The 21,323-nt window shown below is 35.1% G+C and overlaps 1 protein-coding gene across 1 annotated transcript in view; it reads right to left on the bottom strand.

Moving 5' to 3' along the window:
- Positions 1-332: 332 nt before the first annotated feature.
- LOC149794876 (uncharacterized) overlaps positions 333-21,323 on the bottom strand; it is an 82,639-nt gene continuing 61,648 nt past the window's right edge. Inside the window, exons 17-21 of the mRNA XM_089963726.1 lie at positions 15,272-15,462; positions 11,981-12,205; positions 10,541-10,649; positions 9,536-10,193; positions 333-3,386 (exon numbers count right to left, since the gene is read on the bottom strand). Coding sequence (XP_089819852.1) covers positions 2,843-3,386; positions 9,536-10,193; positions 10,541-10,649; positions 11,981-12,205; positions 15,272-15,462 — 1,727 coding nt within the window. The 3' untranslated portion in view covers positions 333-2,842. The remainder of the gene's footprint in view (positions 3,387-9,535; positions 10,194-10,540; positions 10,650-11,980; positions 12,206-15,271; positions 15,463-21,323) is intronic.

Raw genomic sequence — 21,323 nt, forward strand, 5'->3', positions numbered from 1 at the left:
TAATGAATGGTTGTACATAAAACAGAAGGAAGATAACTGAAGTCTGAATACCAGAACAGACTAAACAACATCACAGAATGGACTACTTTCACTAGAATAGACTAAACAACATTGCAGTTTGGACTACTTTCACCGGAATTGATTAAACAAGGTCACAGTATGGACTACTTTCACATGTCAAGACCTTACAATGATGATATCGCAGAGGGAACATTGTCATTGACAAAAAGAAAGAAGGTTTCCCATATGGATGTGCTAAAAAAACAAAACTTTGTCAAATAGTGAATTTAAGAAGACATTTAATAAAAGCAATTTGTCAAAAGAAGCTCCAATTCCTGTAACCCAAGATCTTAATATTGATGCTGCACAAAAGTAATTATGTTTTGACAGCTCTTAATATGAAAAATATATCACTGGTATTAATATGAAAAATATATCACTGGTATGATTATATTTAAACAAGGATAAAAATGTTACAAAAAATGTATCATTGGTATGATTATGTTTAAACAAGGATAAGTTCAAAAAAATTATCATTTGGTATGATTTTAATTAAACAAGGATAAATATAGGTTTGTAAACAGTGAATGTTATTGCAAACAAATCAAACAAATTTAGTTTGGGATCATGGATTGTTCATCAGTATCTGCCCTACCCCATGTCCTGCCAAAACTTAATCTCTGGGCTCAATTCCAATAAAAAAAGTTGTTTGATTGGAATTATGGACCCCCCACTGGACATGACCCCTTCCCACACAACCATAGGGATTGCATGGGCAGTGGCTATACCAACAACAGTGACACCAGTCTATAAAGGACACTTGCGGAAGAACAAAAGGTTTAAAGTTAATGATAAGTGTCATTTATATCAAGGTTGAAAACTGATCATGCAATTAGGAAATAGACCTAAAAATACTGTTCTTTATGAGCAGGTGTATTCTATATGAAGGTGTATGTAGAAGCAGGTACACTTATTTTTAGATGTGTATATTATTCATATTTTACAATTGGAATTTATCTGAGCAACTAACAGATGTTAGCAACAACTTGCAGAGACGTCTCCCTCTTATAAATTAACAAAACTATGACATTTATATGCTATATATAGCATAAATATCTGAATTAGCTAACATGTTATTATAACTGTATATTTACAATTAAGGACCATTATATTCCAACATAATCTGTTAGCTCTTTATCGTTTTGCACATACTGTTTTCAAACAAAGATGACTGAGATTTAGATCACCATTGTATGAAGGAATTCCCAAAAATGTATAAGGCCTAAAATATTAAATCAAAATATATTTATGAATGGTTATTACAGTTTGATGTTAAATCTATGAATTGTTATTATACTTGATGTTAAATCTATGGATGGTTATTATACTCTGATGTTAAATCTGTGAATGGTTATTACAGTTTGATGTTAAATCTATGAATGGTTATTACAATTTGATGTTAAATCTATGAATGGTTATTACAGTTTGATGTTAAATCTAAGAATGGTTATTACACTTTGGTGTTAAATCTATGGATGGTTATGATACTCTGATGTTAAATCTATGGATGGCTATTACACTTTGATGTTAAATCTATGGTGGCTATTACACTCTGGTGTTAAATCTTTGGATGGTTATTATACTTTGATGTTAAATCTATTTATGGCTATTACACTTTATTGTTAAATCTATGGATGGTTATTACACTTGATGTTAAATCTATGTATGGTTATTATACTCTGATGTTAAATCTATGCATGGTTATTACACTTTGATGTTAAATTTATGGATGGTTATTACACTTTGATGTTAAATCTCATGTTTTCCATTTTGATGTTAAGTCTATGGATGGTTATTACACTTTGATGTTAAATCTATGGATGGTTATTACACTTTGATGTATAATCTCACGATGTTTTCACTTTGATGTTAAGTCTATGGATGGTTATTACAATTTTATGTTAAATCTATGATGGCTATTACACTTTTGTGTTAAATCTGTGGATGGTTATTATACTTTAATGTTAAATCTATGAATGGCTATTACACTTTATTATTAAATCTATGGATGGTTATTACATTTGATGTTAAATCTATGAATGGTTATTACACTTTGGTCTTAAATCTATGTATGGTTATTATACTCTGATGTTAAATCTATGGATGGTTATTACACTTTGATGTTAAATTTATGGATGGTTATTACACTTTGATGTTAAATCTCATGATGTTTTTCCACTCTGATATTAAGTCTATGGATGGTTATTACACATTGATGTTAAATCTATGGATGGTTATTACACTTTGATGTACAATCTCATGATGTTGTTTTCACTTTAATGTTAAGTCTATGGATGGTTATTACACTTATGTTAAATCTATGGATGGTTATTACACTTTGATGTTAAATCTATGGATGGTTATTACACTTTGATGTTAAATCTAATAATGGTTATTACACTTCAATTTTAAATCAATGGATGGTTATTACACTTTGATGGATGCAGAAATTTTAAGTTCTAAATTAACAAATCTGCACATAGGATATGATTGCAAAATAGTTCTCTGGTTGTAAAAGTATACTATTAGTATTTAATTTCATTTTTTTAAATACAATATAGCATTATTAGCAGGTACCAACTACATTTTCTAATACTGAAATGTACAGAGAATATATTTGCATGAAAAAGTTCATTTTGCTATACTTATTTAAATAAGGAAAAATCTACATTACACAAACAAATCATGTAATTTTGTGTTTGAAAAATGATTAAAATTTTTTTATATGAAACAAAAATAATATAAAATCTGCTCATATGGACTACATTTATGCAATGCTGGATTACAGCCTAGTAACCTCCTCTGGAACATCATCATCACCAAAATCATCAGACTTTTCTGTAGGTCCCTGTACAGTTAGATCTGGAGCCACATAATGCCCAGCCTCAAAGGGATGGCTTTCAGTGGAGCTCTCTCTATCTGATATGGCAGACTCCATCATGGTCATTGCATGATCTATCTCTCCTTGGTTTTCATTCTTCCTTATGACATGAAATCCATTATCATCATCCTTGATGTGCATGTCAGAATCTCTACGTTGTCTCTCCTGAGCTAATTCCACTGTATGATAGGCCGGATTATCATAGACTAATTCACCATCAAACTGTCCCTGCATCTGATGACCAGCAGGAGGTCCCCATCTTTTGCCACTAAAGATTTCACTAAGATATGAGGCTGAGCTGGCAGCTGATGCTGTTGATCTTGTACTGTGTAGTAGACCAAACTCTTGTTTCAGTGGATTGTGATTGTCTCTTTCAATGGCATCAACTGCTGAATTTTCATGCTCAGCAATATCATTTCTTTCTCGTCTTCTGCTCTCCCGACTTCTGAAATAATTTAAAGCACATACCATCATGTTATTTTGATTCTGCTCATCTGTTGCTTCTGTCTGTTTAAAGATATATTACTTTAAATTTCCCATCATATGTTTGTAAAAAGAATCTGTTCTTTGACCAGATTGATTTCAAATGCATAGATCCTGCCTTGTTTTTGCCTATCAAAGATACACAAAGTGAAAACACTCCAATATAATTTTTTTAAACCATACCTTGATGTTGCCCTAAAATCCAACCTTGATGGTGCCAATAAGCCTCTGATAAACCAAACAAAGCTTCACTGACTTAACTTGAAAATTAATTATCAATAATTTTATCGAATATACTTTTTACTTTATATGGTTTCTGACCTTGTGTGAATTTTAAAACTTGCATTACAATAATGTCCAAAATTTCTAAAATCACTATAGAAGATATTCCACTAAATCTGTAAGTGTTTATATTGAACCCTCTAATTCACATATCAAATAGGTTTTGAAGTCCATGCCAAGATGAATGAAGGTTTGCCACCAAATCAGATTTGTACTTGTTGACAAGGAATCCAACAGAAGAGAGAAACAAGGGATTTCTTGTCTTGGTATGAAGGATTGCTCAGCCATGTGTTATGAAGTCGTGAATTTAGCGGTGGTTAGAGTAGTGACAGGACTCCGTTTTTGATTTCTGTCAAGATCAAGGGACTTAGATTATGATTAAAATGGAATACTTAAACTGGAAAATGGTGTCTCTGAAAATGAACCCCTGAAATTTTCGGCAGACCTGTGAATGGGTATATAAAGTAAAATTTTCCAGTCTGAACTTGGATGCCCATATTTTTTTGAGAGAGCTTATGATGATCATTGGTCTGAGCTTGCCATTAGCCTTGAGTCCTTGAGATCCTGTTCCGCTGAGTTTGTGTTGTGAATAATCTCTGTTTTTTTTTATCAAAAGTAAAAACTCGCCATATGAAAACAGCTGTGAGAGGAACCCATGATAGCAGAGTTGGATCGAGGACTGTGATGATCTGGATGCTCCCTGATTGATTTGCCAGACCTATTGGTCTTCTGAGCAGAATCTATCTGCAGTAAAATGCTTAAGTCTTCTCCAATCAGGATGCCAGAAATTGTGAAGGACAGCTTATGTGGGGGTCTTGAAGTTGATTTTGAAAGTAGTCCAAGATGCAGGTCAGTTGACCTGATTGTGATAAATGGATGAGTGACAGTTGATTAAGAGGTTGAACGATGCAGGAATTTTAAAAGTCATTTAAAGAGCACAAGGAAGAGGACAGAACTCTGCAGGCAGAAGCTGGAAGATCTATCAAATGGATGTAATGGATGTATTGAAAACTGACTCTTCCATGGACGTCATTGGACTGAGTAGGAAAGAATGGGTCTGCAAATGTACTTCAGAGTTATATGTGGAATGATAGTGGACCTTCCTTGGTAGCTAGTGACTGAAGCAATGACTGGATGGAGGAATCAGGTAGCTCTCTGGTTTTTATCATTGGGTATCAGGTAACCAGAGAAAGACACTGCAGACAGGAAAAGGTTGCAGCAGAGCTGGGACCAATGAATGATAGAACCATCTGGTGTCTGTGTTGCTTCAAAAATCTTGTACTGGATGTTGTGGGAGACATTAGAACCAAATCTGGTGCTGGTTTAAGTGTGCATCTGCTGCAGGGCTGGGAACTGTGTTATTGGGTTCCAGATTTTGTTTGCATCTTGGGGCTGTGACTGAGTGCTGGGAAGGCAGCTCACCATACACAATCCTGATGATGCCAGGCATAAGTCAAGATGGTCTTAGAGCTGGAGTGGATGAGATATGATGCCAGCTGATGTCAGGTTCTTAGATCTGATACAGGATATTTAACACTTAGTCACTAAAGACAATACATGTGTACAAATGCAGTGATAGCCAGCTCAGAAGTTTTGGGCAATGGTGTCACTGCAATTTTGTGGTAAAAGAAGTAAAGAATGGTGAATGTTTTTCACAGTTGGTATAAAGTGACTGTTACATTGACAAGTTCTTAACTGTGGCTCTGAAGGCATCCAAATTACATGTATTTAAGACTGTCGTCCACCTTATAAACAATCATTTAACATGGTCTTTACAACCATGTAGGTGAATAAGAAAGACTCAAGATGCAACAGTAGCTTATACGTCATGGCTTTTTATTCTCATGAGGAAAGATCTCTCTGCAGAGATGCCACCAGGATTTTCTTAAAAAGGGTGTACATCTACCTTGTCAGTGAAATGTGGGATGGGGGAGTAAATTGCCATAATTCATTATTTATCTTACACTTAAGTATCTTTTTCCTTAGGAATTTTAATTTGATAAAACTGAATGGGGTCATTGATAGAGATTAAAATTTATTTGAGAAGCTGATAAGCTAGTCTTATTCTGGAAGGCACCCATGTATTTTTGGTTTGGCCTGAAACCTACTAAAATTGTAAGAATGGACTTAACAGGAAATAGTACAACTTCCTCGAGTTGAAAGCCTTCCTCAATAGAGAGGATGGAGGAGTCACTGAAAGTCCTGTCCTACTATTCCAGGTACCCATTATTTGAATGAAAGGGAAGAAGGCACTTTGAAGAAGATCTAAAGTTTTTTTTGAACCCCTACTTAAAACATTTAAGCCAGGACACATAAGTCTCTCAGGATAGGAACGCTTCTTATCTAGTGTAGCTGGAACTTGAACCAGAATCAAGGACTGGTGTTGTTGATCTCTTATATCCTGGGAGGCCACTCTAGGTTTCAAGCTGCTAAATAATGACTCCACATCTAGTGGAGACACTTTCTATTGGTTCATGCTATATTCCAGTAAGTTCTTTGAAGTATCTAAGATTGCATCCCTATGGAGGTGGAGAACCACGTGCCCAGTCTGCTGACCAATGGATTGTTCACTACTGAAGGCTGGTAGAAGGCTGTTATCCTATTACTCTTTGGTCAAACAAATGAAATGCCATTGCTCTGCTGCACCAAAGATCAAAGGAAGGTAAATGCATGAGAAAGTAGTGCGACTGCCAGAATGTATTTCTTATAACACAAACCAAAGGAAATTGATTCAAACAAGCAAAAGATGACACAATATCCCTAATGTCGTGGGCCCTATTACTCCTGAAAGAAAGATCCATTTCAGTACAAAACTGTTAAGCTCTCTTGAGAGTGAGGGCAATCCACCTTGAAATAGTGACTGCTGAAACATCCAAGGAACCCCAGATTGGTAGAAAGAAATGCTTCCAAGTGGTCGTTCTCCATGTAGAAGTCAAATAAAACCTAAAATGGCCAAATTGGGCAAAGGAGTCTATCCTGGTCATACTAAGCACAGGCAAAACTGAGACTGGGAATCTCAGCAGGAAGTGGGAATACTGAAAGTAGCTCATTTTTAGCCAGAACTATGGTTGGCAAAGAAAAGCACTCCCTCATAACTACCACTGAACTGTAACAAACCTTTTCCCCTGAGAAGGATGAAGTTTGTTCCTCCTTGGAGATACCAAGAAGAGCAGGAAAACAGGTAAGGTTCATGAAGGAAGCTTCATTCAGTGGTTCATAAAGGGGTTTAGAAAGAATTCCATCATGGCTGTATTGAGTTCTTGAAGCTCAAAACATTCTGATGATCTCAGAAAGATGAACACTGAATATTCTCTCTCGTCAAAAAGAAAGAAAAAATCTATAAGTCTTCACAAAGGAGGACATTAGCATTTCCTACTGCATGAAATCCAGAAGATTCTCAACTCACATAATAAACCTTGGAAGTGGACTGCCTCCTGGTTTAGATAATGCAGATGCCATCCTTGCTGAAACATGGTTTTAATGAAATGAACTCTAGAAGCATGAAGGTAAAGAATATCTGGGCTATTATTATGAAGCAAATTCATCCCCAAATATACCAGATCCAGAGAAGGGATGAAATATGACTTTACCTGCTTGGGATAAGACCCAGATGGGTCACTGTAGACCAACAGAGGAGTGAGTCCTTCAGAATGAATCTCTAAGGATGTTGTGCATCAACCAGTCATCAAAACATTGGTGAATTTTTATTCCTGGACAATAAAAGTAAGCTGAAAAACCCTATCACCTTGGTAAATGCTCTGGGGGCAGAAGGAAGACAAAAGAGGAGAACTCAAAATGAAATACATCCAACTTGAAACCAAACCTGAGGTATTTCTCAATGTGGAGGGAAGATGGGATGTAAAAACACACATTTTAAAGATTGATAGAGACTTCTCAGATGCAGGGTTTTATGGCATTCATAATCATTGCAGTAGTGTACCTCCTGAAACATTTTCTGAATTGAATTTGTTTAACATGCAAAGTTCCTTAAATCCTGGGATGTTATGGAACAAATAAGGCCTCTGAGGAGTATCTCTACCCAGAAGGAGATAACTTTGGGAGGTTTTTGCTGTGGTCCAGCAAGACCCTTGAAGTCTCCAAAGAAGCATCCTGCAGGGATGGAGCAGTTCCACAGCGAATGCTAAGTCCATGCTTCAACATGTTTGCAACAGCTGACAGTAAACAGTGAGGTGACTCTGGCAACAATGATTCCTCCTTTAAAAGAATGAAGAATAAAGAAGACCACTAAAAGTGTTTCCGGTGTTTTCCCGGGTTCTTCCTCCACCATTAATACTGGCTGCCATGTATAGCCTATTGTGTGCTGAAAAATGGCGTTAAACCCTACAACAACAACAACAACCACCAAAAGTAGTTGGCATGCAAGACAACTGTGACAAGAGTACTCCAAAGTTTTAACCAAAGGGTGATCCAAGGTCCCAACCAATATTGCAACTTGTGATTCCCCAGGGGTAGGGATGGATGACTTGAGAGGTCTAGCCTGTAAGTAGACTGCTTAGATGGATGCAGAGACCAGCAGTGGTTTTTATTTCTATTCAGACTCTCAAAAGTCTTGAGTACTATTTCATGTGAGGCTAAATTTGCTTAATATTATAGGCATACAACATAAAATTTATTCTAAATGTTTCAATATGCATTTAGCTTTAATACATGCATATGGAGACATTTTTTTCTGTTACTATGATTACTGCAATGACAGAATTGCTGTTGTTCACATTTAAGTAAAGTATCACTCAAAGAAACATTTTGAGGAGTGATTTTCATAATGAGGACTGTTAACTATTAGATTACATAAATATCTGGACAATGACAATCCAATAAGAAGGTCCATATGTATGTCGCGTTAAAAATGTTTTAATTTGCTGGAGTGCTCTTTTCTTGAACAGACAGGGGATGGAAAATACTGTCTTAATAAGCATAGTTTCATTTCGTGACTTGATACTGTCTTAAGTTAATGTGAAGTTTTTTTAATAGACTGAACACCTGAAAATTACATGCCACCAAAGCCATACCTTATGCGAGTTGGAGGTTACTTTTTAGTTTTAATTATGCAGCTTTTGAGTTGCATCAGCAAGCAGGTTTTATAAACTTAAATGGGTTCTTAATTTTCCACTATATTATTAAATTTATGAAGGACAGGTGTTGAATAAGAAAAAAATATTGTAAGGCACATTTGTTTATTTGCTTCATAAATGTACCAGTTCACCAGATTTTCTTGTTTGGTTTTTAAGTTTACAAAGTTGGCTCATGTGCGAAAAAAATACAGAATATTAAATCTTGTAAACTTATCAATGTGTATCACATTGAAATATAAGTTTAAATAGGTGGTATACTGAAGGTTTGAAAACTATTATCCTTTATCCACAAAACCAATTCCCTCCTCCAATAAAAGAATTAAATGGTGAGTGATAGGCGCAACAGTGTCACCATCTTTTCCCTATTTAAGTATTACATAACCAGGTCTATTAATGACTTGAGCAAAATCCCAATGATTTTCATCAGGACTTGCTTTTCTATTGATGACAGTGTCAGAAAATGAAAAAATTTCAAAAGGAATACATTTGCTTTTAAACTCAAGCACTTTACAAAAAAAAACTTATTTTTATCTGACCTCAAATTCAAGCACTGTTCGAGGTAATCAAAATTCAAGCATTTTTCAAGATTGTGCAAACCCTGGGTAATATATGTAGAAAGAATGAGAGTCGACAGAGAGATAGAGAAGAGAAGACTGATAATAATGGGCCAAAAAAGATGAAAAGAAGAAGATAAACAGAAACAAAGCATTCCAGCTAATAATGGAATTTAACCCACCTTAATCTACAAACCACAGCAATGGCAACTATAATAACTATGGCAACCACCACAGCAGCTACAATGATCACAATGATCAGGTTACTTGAATCACTTTGTTGTTGTTCCTCTTTGCTATTCTGTCCCTGTGTATCTCCAACATTTGAACCAGGACTTGCAGTTGTTTTGACTGGTGTACTTGTATCTTGTTGAGGAGTTGCATTTCCTTGAGGAGTTGAGTATGGTTTGGGAGCTGTAGTACTTGTTTTGAAGGTTGTTGTGACCTCTAGTTTACTAGCTGTGGTGTTTGGTATAGCAGTGGTTGTGTCTGGTTTAGAAGTTGTGGTGTTTGGTTTAGCAGTTGTGGTGTTTGATGTAGTAGTGGTTGTGTCTGGTTTAGGATTAGTGGTGTTTGATTTAGAAGTTATGGTGTTAAGTGTAGTAGGGGTTGTGCCTAGTTTAGGAGTTGTAGTATTTGATTCTGGAGCCATGGTGTTTAGTTTAGAAAAAGTTGTATCTAATTTAGGAGTTGTAGTGTTCAGTCTGGTGGTGGTTGTATCTGGTTTAGAAGTTGTTATGTTGAAATTAGGAGTAGTGGTGTCTGGTTGAGGAGCTGTACTATCATGTCTAGAAGTGGCTGTTATGGATGTGGTAGTACTTGAAACAGGACAGGTATCAGCTGTAATAGATGAATTGCATCTTAAATCATTACCATTCACTTAGCAAATATATTTTAACTGGCTTACTAAAAAGTACAGCTGACTCAGTAAACATAATTTACCTTTGAAATAGTTATACAAACTGTTTGTAGATTCATATTCTTAATGTGGCCTAATTGTCTTTTTGGAACAATCCAGTAAAGTAAAATGTTCTTTCTATAAGGATGACCTGTGCATTATTATCTCATATTAAACATTATTGGGTATATACACCATTTCAAAACTAAGTACATTTATTTAAAGAAAACAGTTCATCCATTTAGTGCAAAGTTTCCACATAACAAATGATATCATCTGTAAGACTCACAAGGCTTGTATCTCCATAAGTTGGATATCGGGTCACAGAGTTCACATGGACTGATGGGATTAAACTGCCCAGGAGCATAGCAGATGCCATCCAACATGCAGATTGTGGGCTGAAAAACAACATGTTTCTCCTGAAAACTGCAGTATGATGTACAAGACTTCCAATAAAAATGTTTATACCATAAGTACTTGCTTATAAGTTGAGCAAAATGCAACCAACATATATCATGATCTGCTGTAGTATAATGCGCCTGCAAATCATGGTCTGTGTTGCTTGTTCTACTAATTACTCCTTAAAAACTGCATAGAACCAGATCTGCTGATGCATTGTGCGTAGGCAGATCTGTGTCTGTCCAGTTTGGAGTTGTCTTATAAGTGAGTATTGATGGTATTGTTGACAATATCACCACTAATGCCAGTAATAAATATTGTCGATAGTATTACTACTAATGCAACTATTTCTTAAGTGATGCATGTCTTGGAATCTGCTGATGCAGGAAAAACAAAAATAAATGCAGGACATAAAACTGCAGTATGGCTGAATTGAAAAAATACAATGTGATACTTTAACGTTATATGTAATATTCTTTACTGTAATAGTCTTTGAATAAAAAAATTTCATTTTATTTTAAAGAGTCAGCATACATTTACTTTCACTAAATAATGGGATAGTCCAAATTGCTGCATTTTCTAATTTATTAAATCATTAAAAATTTATGCTCTCCCTGTGTGTGTTGGGATAGTCCATTATGTTCTATTCTCTAACCTATCAACTCAACAGAAATTCATGCTTTCTTGAAACATATGTTGGGACAGACCAAAATGATCAATTTTCTAAATTATCAAGTTAAACAAAAATTCACAAAGCAAAAATTTAGTAGTCTTTAAAACCCCCCCCCAACTTTATCCCACAGAGCACAATAGACAAATGAAATCACATTGTAAAGTGTTTATGTAAACTGATTATTTTAAATTTTTCTAAATCATAATTTATATCATGTCATAAATGTATGATATCTTACCTCAGTAGATATTATCTGTTCCACAGTATCCCTATATATATATATATATATATATATATATATATATATATATATATATATATTGAAATTCTTGTTGATTAAAGCATTGTAAAAAGACTAACAACAGTGGTGCGCTGTTATATCCACAATCAACCAACTTGTTCATTAAATGAAAGCCATGCGTTCATTTTTTCTTCTTAATGTTACCTTTTTACAATTGTATGGACTTGAATGGCTTTGTCTGTAGTCATATATTTTTTCCTGTTACAAACCAGATGATCCTCAAACTGACTCAAGACTCCTTAAATGTACATGTCCAAAATAAAATCGTCAACGATATTCTCGGTCCTCTATTTCATACAGTGTCAGCTATGGAAAAATCTATGTAAAATAATATTATAACAGACTAAAATTTTCACCTGAAGGTCACATGATCCTGATGTGAGATCACAGCTGTAGCAGATGGGACTGTAGGCAATGTGAAGCAATTCATTACTGTGAAGTCTTCCATCATTACTGACTGATACTAACACTGCATGAAGAGGTAGATAACCATTCAAGTCACATGACAGGATATTGTTTGTCTGCAGTGTAGCTGGGAAGGTAGTGTAATTATTGGTTCTTTTATATCCACTGGCTGAGACCTTGCAAAAAAGGCAAGACAACAAAAGTAAATGATAAATTCATAATTCATGCTCATCATCACATTTCATCCACTTTGTAACCTCTCAAAAGCAACTCCTGCAATAAAAAACTGGTTTCACAGAAGGCTTTTCATGGGAGACAAGATGTAGAAATGCAAAAAATTAATTTTGCTGCAGGATGAGATAGATGGTTTCTTTTTTCTCTCTTGAAAATGGACACAAATGGGGAATCACTAACTGAAAATCACACATTTGTATTAAATGCATCTTAATCATTAGGCATCAATTTCAAAAGTGATAAAAATAGCAAAAAGTCATCAAAACATTACTAATTAGGCTGTTTGAGGATCAGTAGAATAATAAGAATTTACATTTCCTTTTCTTTAGCAAAGATGACTTTGTAACATCAAATTTAAATAGATTCCTAAATGGCTGAATTTTTGCCCGTCTTGCATAATTATCTTTCCAGTGAAATATTTGCAAATTCAGTTCCTCAGTTCCCAAAATGTTTATAAATATCAAAATATTACGATTTACATAGCCTATACTCCTCACAGATCAAACAACGAAAAAATATACTGCTGTCATGTATCTCGTCATAAGTAGACAGAATATGGACAATTTTACCGAATCTGTACCACGGTTTGTTTGCATTTAAAACCCATTTGAAATTAAGTTTGATTTCATTCCATCTGCATCCCATTCCCATTTACATGGCCATCATCTTGCCATTTATGGTCTCAGAAATGCATTCTGATTTTTCTTTTATTATTTACATTCATGGTTTTCTTTAATTTTTCTTAATTTGGAATGAAATGGAAATGCATTTACTGAAGGCAGGTTTTCCACTTCTGAGAGTGTCACAGGTAGTTTTGGTTTGGTTTAGTTTACTGTGAGTGTCAAAGGTAGTTTGGATTTGGTTTAGTTTACTGAGAGTGTCAAAGGTAGATTTGGTTTGGTTAAGTTTACTGAGTGTCAAAGGTAGTTTGGATTTGGTTTAGTTTACTGAGTGTCAAAGATAGTTTTGGTTTGGTTTAGTTTACTGAGAGTGTCAAAGGTAGTTTGGATTTGGTTTAGATTAGTGAGAGTGTCAAAGGTAGTTTTTGATTTGGTTTAGTTTACTCAGAGTGTCAGAGGTAGTTTTGGTTTGGTTTAGTTTACTGTGAATAACAAAGATAGTTTTGGTTTGGTTTAGTTTTCTGTGGGTGATGAACATAGTTTTGGTTTGGTTAAGCAAAAATGTCAAAGGTAGTTTTGGTTTGGTTTAGTTTACTGTGAATGCCAATTTAGTTTTGGTTCAATTCACTGAGAGTGTCAAAGGTAATTTGGTTTGATTTAGTTTACTGTGAGTGATAATGATAGTTCAGGTTTGGTTTAGTTAACTGTGAGTACCAAGGAGTGTTTTGGTTTCATTTAGCTTACTCTGAGTGATAAAGATAGTTAAGGTTTGGTTTAGTTAAGAGAAAGTGTCAAATGTAGTTTTGGTTTAGTTCACTGAGAGAGTCAAAGGTAGTTTTGGTTTGGTTTAGTTTACTGTGAGTGATAACAATAGTTTAGCTTTGGTTTAGTTCACTGAAGAGTGTCAAAGGTAATTTTGGTTTGGTTTAGTTTACTGTGAGTGATAACAATAGTTTAGCTTTGGTTTAATTCACTGAGTGTCAAAGGTAGGTTTGGTTTTGGTTTAGTTTACTGTGAGTGGTATCAATAGTTTAGGTTTGGTTTAGTTCACTGAGAGTGTCAAAGGTTGTTGTTGTTGTTGTTGTTGTTGGGTTTAATGCCATTTTTCAGCAAACAATAGACTATGCATGGCGGCCAGTATTAATGGTGGAGGAAGAACCTGGGAAAACCCTGGGAAGAACCACCGACCCACGAGAAGCTACTGGCAAGCTTTCTCACATAACCACATGAGCCAAATCCAAGACTCGATCCCATGCAGACAGAGGTGAGATGTCAGTGATCCGTAACAGAGAGCACTTTAGACCACTCAGCCACTCAGGGCCCCATGTCAAAGGTAGTTTTGGTTTCAGTTAGTTTCATACTTAAAGAAAAGCAATGTTATTCAGTGACAACTGGATTAGGCCCAAGTTAATGCAAGAGAATTATTGGTTGTTTAATTTGTCATTTTAAAACATGCTTTACTGAAATAGCAGATGTATAAAATGCAAATGAAAGCACTAATTTTACAATAAATATACAACTGAAAATGTAACAAATGAAAAAGATAAATGTACCTTATCTGACAGAATATTGTATTGCTTATTTCATTTGAGTCAAATAAAAATTGTTCAGATGTGTGTAATAAACCACCACTTTTGATGTCATCATATCTGTGGCAGTTACGTCTACCCCAACAACAACAATGTCACAGAGGAGTGAAAAGCTGTCTGTAAAGGATCTAATCCTTGAGTATCATGCTTTCACCACAGAGGAGTGAAAAGCTGTCTGTAAAGGATCTAATCCTTGAGTATCATGCTTTCACCACAGAGGAGTGAAAAGCTGTCTGTAAAGGATCTAATCCTTGAGTATCATGCTTTCACCACAGAGGAGTGAAAAGCTGTCTGTAAAGGATCTAATCCTTGAGTATCATGCTTTCACCACAGAAATTTAGCAGCAGCCTGAAAATAACACCCTTTCAAATAATCTCATGAAATGAAATTGTTTTTGTTTTCATTGGTTATTCATTATTCTGCATTTTGCACTTGTGCTCACTTCTTTCATCAAATGCATTCATTATTTTGTTGGCATATATTCTGCAATTCTGTTTTCATTTTACTGGTAAAATTACCTGTTTCAGGGCCTTTAGGAATCCATGAATCAAACTAGCTATGGTGACTATTGCCACATTTTGCATCATAAGGACTACAGTGTCTGCAATCTTATAATGCCAATAGCCTTGTGCTTCATGTACAATACAAACTGAGTGTGATAAAGTTATCCTAGAATACTACTTTTCTTCTGGTCATATTTTACTACAAATCTTACAGCATTGTGGCTGGATTATACTCCTACAAAAGGGAGATAACACACTGTGCGGTTCTTTGTATTAAACATCATATTTGTTCTTACCTCCAAAGTTTGGAAGTGACAGCTGAGTGAATCTAAGTCCACAAAACCACTGCCCTGTATATACAATGTGTGGATGTATTCTGTTGTTGACGATTGCAAGTAATTTTCCCTCAGTTCCATAATCTGTGGAGCCACACTTGTCTTCACTGAACATGCAGCTCCAACATAGCCGTCATAGCAGCTGCACATCCCTACAATATAAGTAAAGTTAAAATGAGACAAGTTTAGGTTCTTTGAAATTAATAACCTAAATGAATTGGGAAAAATACGCTTGAACTCATTTAAAACAAATTTTTCTGACAGTCATATAGACAAGATTTCTTTACAAAAATGCATATTATGAACTGAGGCTTGTACAATTCGTAAAAGGTTTCTTCAGGCATTTTATTTATTTTTTATTCCTTTTTATACTGTGCTCACTTTAAAGTGAAACATGGCAGATGGATGCAACCTATCCAGTTTGAAGTTCTTCTTGATGTACACAAACTTGTTTAGGTATGGTGTCACACAAGTTGACACCTACTGACAAAGTTTGGAATTTTGGGATTAATATGAATATTATGTAGACTATTAGAGCAAATATCTGGATTATAATTTGGATTAGAAACTTCTCGTAGTGCCTATAACAACTATAACAACTAGGATAATCTATAGGCCAGTCTTGGCCAAGGGAAATTCAATCTGGGTAACAGTCTAGGTCCAGGGCAATTCAATCCTGGTGACAGTCTAGGGCCAGGAGAATTCAGTCTGGGTACCAGTCTAGGTTATGGGCTATACAGTCTGATGATAGTCTAGGCCCAGGGCAATTTAGTCTGGATAACAGTTTAGACCTAGGACAATTTTGGTCTGGGTAACAGTTTAGGATCTGGGCAATTCAGTCTGGGTAACAGGCTGAGCTCATAATCAGGTGGATAACACCCAATCTATACATACTTCTTGCATCTTTGCTTGCTACAGCACATGAGAGTGCCCCATTCTGGCAAACGTTATTTAAAGTTTGGAATTAATCTCCATCTTGGTGTTGTACAACATATAAATTGAAGTTTAATGGCAGTACCAAAGAACAAAGTTAGCAACACCAAATCAATCTTTCAAAGGCTTTTGACCTTGTAAATCACGAACTCCTGCTGGAAAAGCTCAGCATATATCAAGTTAATCATGAAAGCTTAACTTGGTTTTGATCCTATCTTGAAAGCAGACAACAAATTTTTTTTTTTAATAAACTTTCAGATAAGAAACTGATAAAGTCAGGTGTTCAGTTCTTGGGCCATAACTCTTTCTGCTGTACATCAATGATTTACCATATATCCACTATCCACTACCAACATGTTTGCAGATGATATGACATTATATAACATTGGAGCAACAGGCCATGAGATTAGCACTAAATCAAATAACGATTTGGTAAAAATAACTGGTGTGAACACAATGATATGAAGATAAATGCAGCCAAATCAAAGCCATGATCATAGAAAGTCGAGTAAAAGTAAAAGCCAAGAAAAATTATTTCAAAGTAATGATAAAAGGAACAGTATGAAAATGAAAATTTAATTGGCATTATGATAGACCAGATCTTATGCTGGAAAATACAAGCTGATAAGGTCATTAAAAAAGTTAATTCACTGCTTTATATCTTGAACAGAATAAAAAGAACAGAGAAAGATATTCTACAAAGCATTTATCATGTCACACCTAGAACATTGTTGTTCTATCTGGGGGGAAGTGGTATATAAAATGAGGAAAGATTACTGAAATTTAAAAAAAAGAGCAGCTAAAGTTATTCTTTGATGCTGATTTAGATACACCATCAAAAAATCTTTTTAAAACCCAAAAGTGGCTTCCATTTCAGCAGAGAACTCAATTTCAGAAGGGTTTACTAGTCTATAAATCTTACATGGTTTGGCTCCTGATTATCTTAAATGAAATTTTAAATTTGTTATAAATGAACATATGTATGAACTAAGATCCATATCAAACAACAAGTTATATTTACATAAACCAAATTCAGAGCTTTATGAGAAGAGTTTTGCTTTTTCTGGAGCCAAACTATGGAATTCAGGTGAAACATGCTAAACTTTAAAAAAGTTTCTTAGTAAACAGAAATGATTATTTGCATTATTTTAATTCACTACTATTTTTTACAACACTGTTGTCATGTACTCACCTATAATGTTTCACAAATGTTCACTACTACTATTTGTATGAATCCTGTATGTACTCATCCTTGAAGCTTTGTACATATTTTATTGTAGCAGTAGATCAAATGTCAAGTTTTCAACAACATTTTTTGTCTAAAGACACCTTATCTTGTAAAAATTGTGCATTATATATATATATATATATATATATATATATATATATATATATATATATATATATATATATATATATATATATATATATATATATATATATGTGCAAATATCATTGTAGAAGGCCTCATTGAAGATTGGTCAGTTGACCAAATGAACTTCTTTAAATAAAGTTAGTATTATTATTATTATTATCTCAAGGTATAATTTACTAAATATGGTAATGTGCCAGTCAGTGGTTAGAAGTCAATCCCCTTCCTACACAGCATGTGGCTATTTGTAACATTCTGTCTAGAATCAGTATATATTTCAAGTTCTGTAGAGTTTGTAGCTAAAACAGCCACCATGCCCCTTTCATTTGATTGTTATTGCTTTGGTGCTTTCGGTGCTGTGGCAAGAACATCTTGGCTTTTATTGGTATATAGCAACTCATTTGCATGGTACTGTGGCAAAAACATCTTGGCTTTCATTGATATATAGCGACTCATTTGCATGGTACTGTGGCAAGAACATCCTGACCGCTCTGATGGCCTAATGGTTAGAGCATCCACCTCAGATGAGGGAGGTTGTGGCTTTGTTACTCAGCCACGTCATATCAAAAACTTAGAAAAAATTGGTACTAACAGCTTCTTTGCCTGGTGCTCAGCATTAAGAGGTTAGTGTTAGGACTGGTCTGCCTGGTGTCAGGATAATATATGTGACTGGGTGGGACATCATGTTACATGTCTGTGGCTTGAAGCCCCAGTGCTAGACATCAATGTAAACTGCTGTACTGCAGAGATCGTAGTGATATGATTGAAAAATTGTTAAAGCTGTGTTACAAATCCAAATCACACACACACAGAACATCCTGGTTTTCACTGGTCTGTATATCCCAACTCATATGGAATCAGACATGCATGCAATAGCTACTCCAAACTTTTAAATCATAATTGGGATTAATATTGTATTGGCAATTTATAATATCTAGGCTATTAGGGCAAATGTCTGGGTTACAATTGGGATATTTTGGTTTGTTTTGATTATGTGGGGTATAAAGGTCTTCAGTTAGAAACATTTTCCAGGAATCTCTTGCTTAAGTCTGTTACACCAAACCTATTCTTTGTGTTCTGAGTATTGGTGGCAATACCTGGTGCAATCTACTTACCAAATGGGGTTATCTGCTTTGAAACTCCAAGAATAATGATGGCTTTGTACAATGCTTTTTTTACTGCAAGATTTGATTTCTGAAGTATTATGGTCAAGATAGTTGTGTTGAATCTTCTAAATTTTGAATGCAAGACATGGGACAGTAAGAAAATTATGTGAAGTATATTACTTGATGACAAGTGAGAAATTAAGACAGCTGCTTCTCTAAGAAACCTTAGACAGATGCTGATTCTGTGAGATCTGAGACAGATGCTGATTCTGTGAGATCTGAGACAGATGCACCTGCAACAGATGCTGACTCTTGAGACGAGGCAAACAAATGGTTGTATGATGTCTAGTTAGGGAGTTCTTGGACTGAATTTGGACTGCTACTCTCAAACAGATAACAATCCCTGCCTGAGTTAATTCCATGCCAATAAACATCATTTATCTACTAAAGATAAAAATCTTAGTCCATTACCATATTTTCTAGTGTATACCTATTTTTCATATTTGTAGGAGGGATTAAGCATTTTATAATAATAATAATAATAATAATAATAATAATAATAATAATGAGGACTTTGTATAGCGCCTAATCTTTAGAAGCTCTAAGTGCTTTTCAACATTAGACAACACCTATAACGTAAAAAAACATATAATGATATGATTACAAAAAACAAACACCATGACATTAGAAAACATAAAAAACATGCTGAAAATATTTAAGGTAGGAAACATTATTAGGTCTTTAAGTTTGTTCTTGCAGTCGAAATAAGTGAGTTTTAAGAGCACTCTTGAATGGGATCACTGTGTCTTTGTGTCTAAGTTCAGTGGGCAAAGTTCCACATTGCTTGGCCTTGGTATGCAAAAGAACGTTGTCTGTATGACTTCGTTTTCATAGTGGGAATAACGAGTATACAATTGTCAGAAGAGGAGTGTAAGTATCTTGCTGGTGTGTACACATGGGTGAGGTCGGATAGGTATGTTGGACTGGAGTCCATCAGTGAAACGTAGCACAGAGAACAGATTTTGTGTTTGATTCTGGATCAAATGGATAGCCAGTGTAGGGTGCAGATAAGCAGGGAGGTGTGCTCTGATCGTGGTACTCTAAGTATGATCCGAGCAGCTGTGTTTTGAACTTTTTGAATTTTCAAGAGTAGATATTGAGATGAAACATATAAAACTGAGTTACAATAGTACAGTCTTGAAAGTACTAATGAACACACAAGTGTTTTAGTGGCATCCACTGAAAGATATTTGCGAATTGAGCTGATGTGTCTCAGCTCAAGATATGCAGTCTTGCATATGTTCATGACATGTTGGTGCAATGTGGGATTACTGTCCAGAGTAACACCTAGGTTTCATACTGACTGTGAATTTACTGTTGGTGTTGCTGATATTTATTGTTTGAGATAAAGGATGTAAATGAGAAAGTCTTTGTGTTGTGATCAGGATGTCCTCAGTTTTATCATCATTCATCTGCAGCTTGTTACATGTCATCCATGATTTTACATCAGAAATGCACCTCTCTACACCTTGGATGGTAGCATCAACTTCAGTTGGGTGGCTAGATTTGTATATTTGGGTGTCATCAGCATACAATTGGCGAGACACTGGATGATGATCTATGACACTTGAGAAAGGCTGAGTGTATAGAATGAAGAGAACAGGTCCAAGAACAGACCCCTGTGCAACACCACAACATAGATCAACTGGGCTGGAGTGTATTCCATTTGCAGACACAATTTGTGTCCTGTTGACCAAGTAGGACTTAAACCAGAGTAAGGCTGTATCATGAATGCCAAATACATGCTGGAGATGGTGAAGTAATATATCATGGTTTATTGTGTCAAATGCTGCAGACAAATCAAGGAGGGTGAGGACGGTACTCTTTCCGCTATCCAAAGTAGAGAGAATGTCTTTAACTACTTTTAGAAGGGTATTTTCAGTACTTTGGCAAGGTCTATTTGCAGATTGGACATTGCTAAAAAGACGATGAGATACAAGCTGGGATAGAACAACCTTTTCTAGGATTTGTTATATGAATGAGGGATTAGAAACTGAGCAGTAGTTTTTTAAATCATTATAGTCGAGTGTTAGTTTCTTCGGCAGAGGCTTTACAATGGCAGTTTTGAAAAATGATGGGAATTCCCTGGACAAAACAGAGGTATTAATAACATCAGTTAGTGAAGGCAATACTGGATCTAATAATAATAATAATAATGAGGACTTTGTATAGCACCTAATCTTTAGAAGCTCTAAGCACTTTACAACACCTATAACATAAAAAACATATAATGAAATGATTACAAAAACAAACACCATGAAATCAGAAAACATAAAAAAAACATGCTGAGAATATTTAAGGTAGGAAACATTATTCAGTCTTTAAAGTTTGTTCTTGCAGTCGAAATATGTGAGTTTTGAGAGCCCACTTGAATGTGATTACATGCAAAAGAACGCTGTCCATATGACTTTGTTTTCATAGTGGGAATAATGAGTATACGATTGTCAGAAGAGGAGCGTAAGTATCTTGCTGGTGTGTACACATGGGTGAGGTCGGAAAGGTATGTTGGACTAGAGTCCGACAGTGAAACATAGTACAGAGA

This window comes from Sinohyriopsis cumingii, chromosome 7, assembly GCF_028554795.1.
Source record: "Sinohyriopsis cumingii isolate HCF-2022 chromosome 7, ASM2855479v2, whole genome shotgun sequence".
In the NCBI taxonomy this organism is placed as follows: Eukaryota; Metazoa; Mollusca; class Bivalvia; order Unionida; family Unionidae; genus Sinohyriopsis; species Sinohyriopsis cumingii.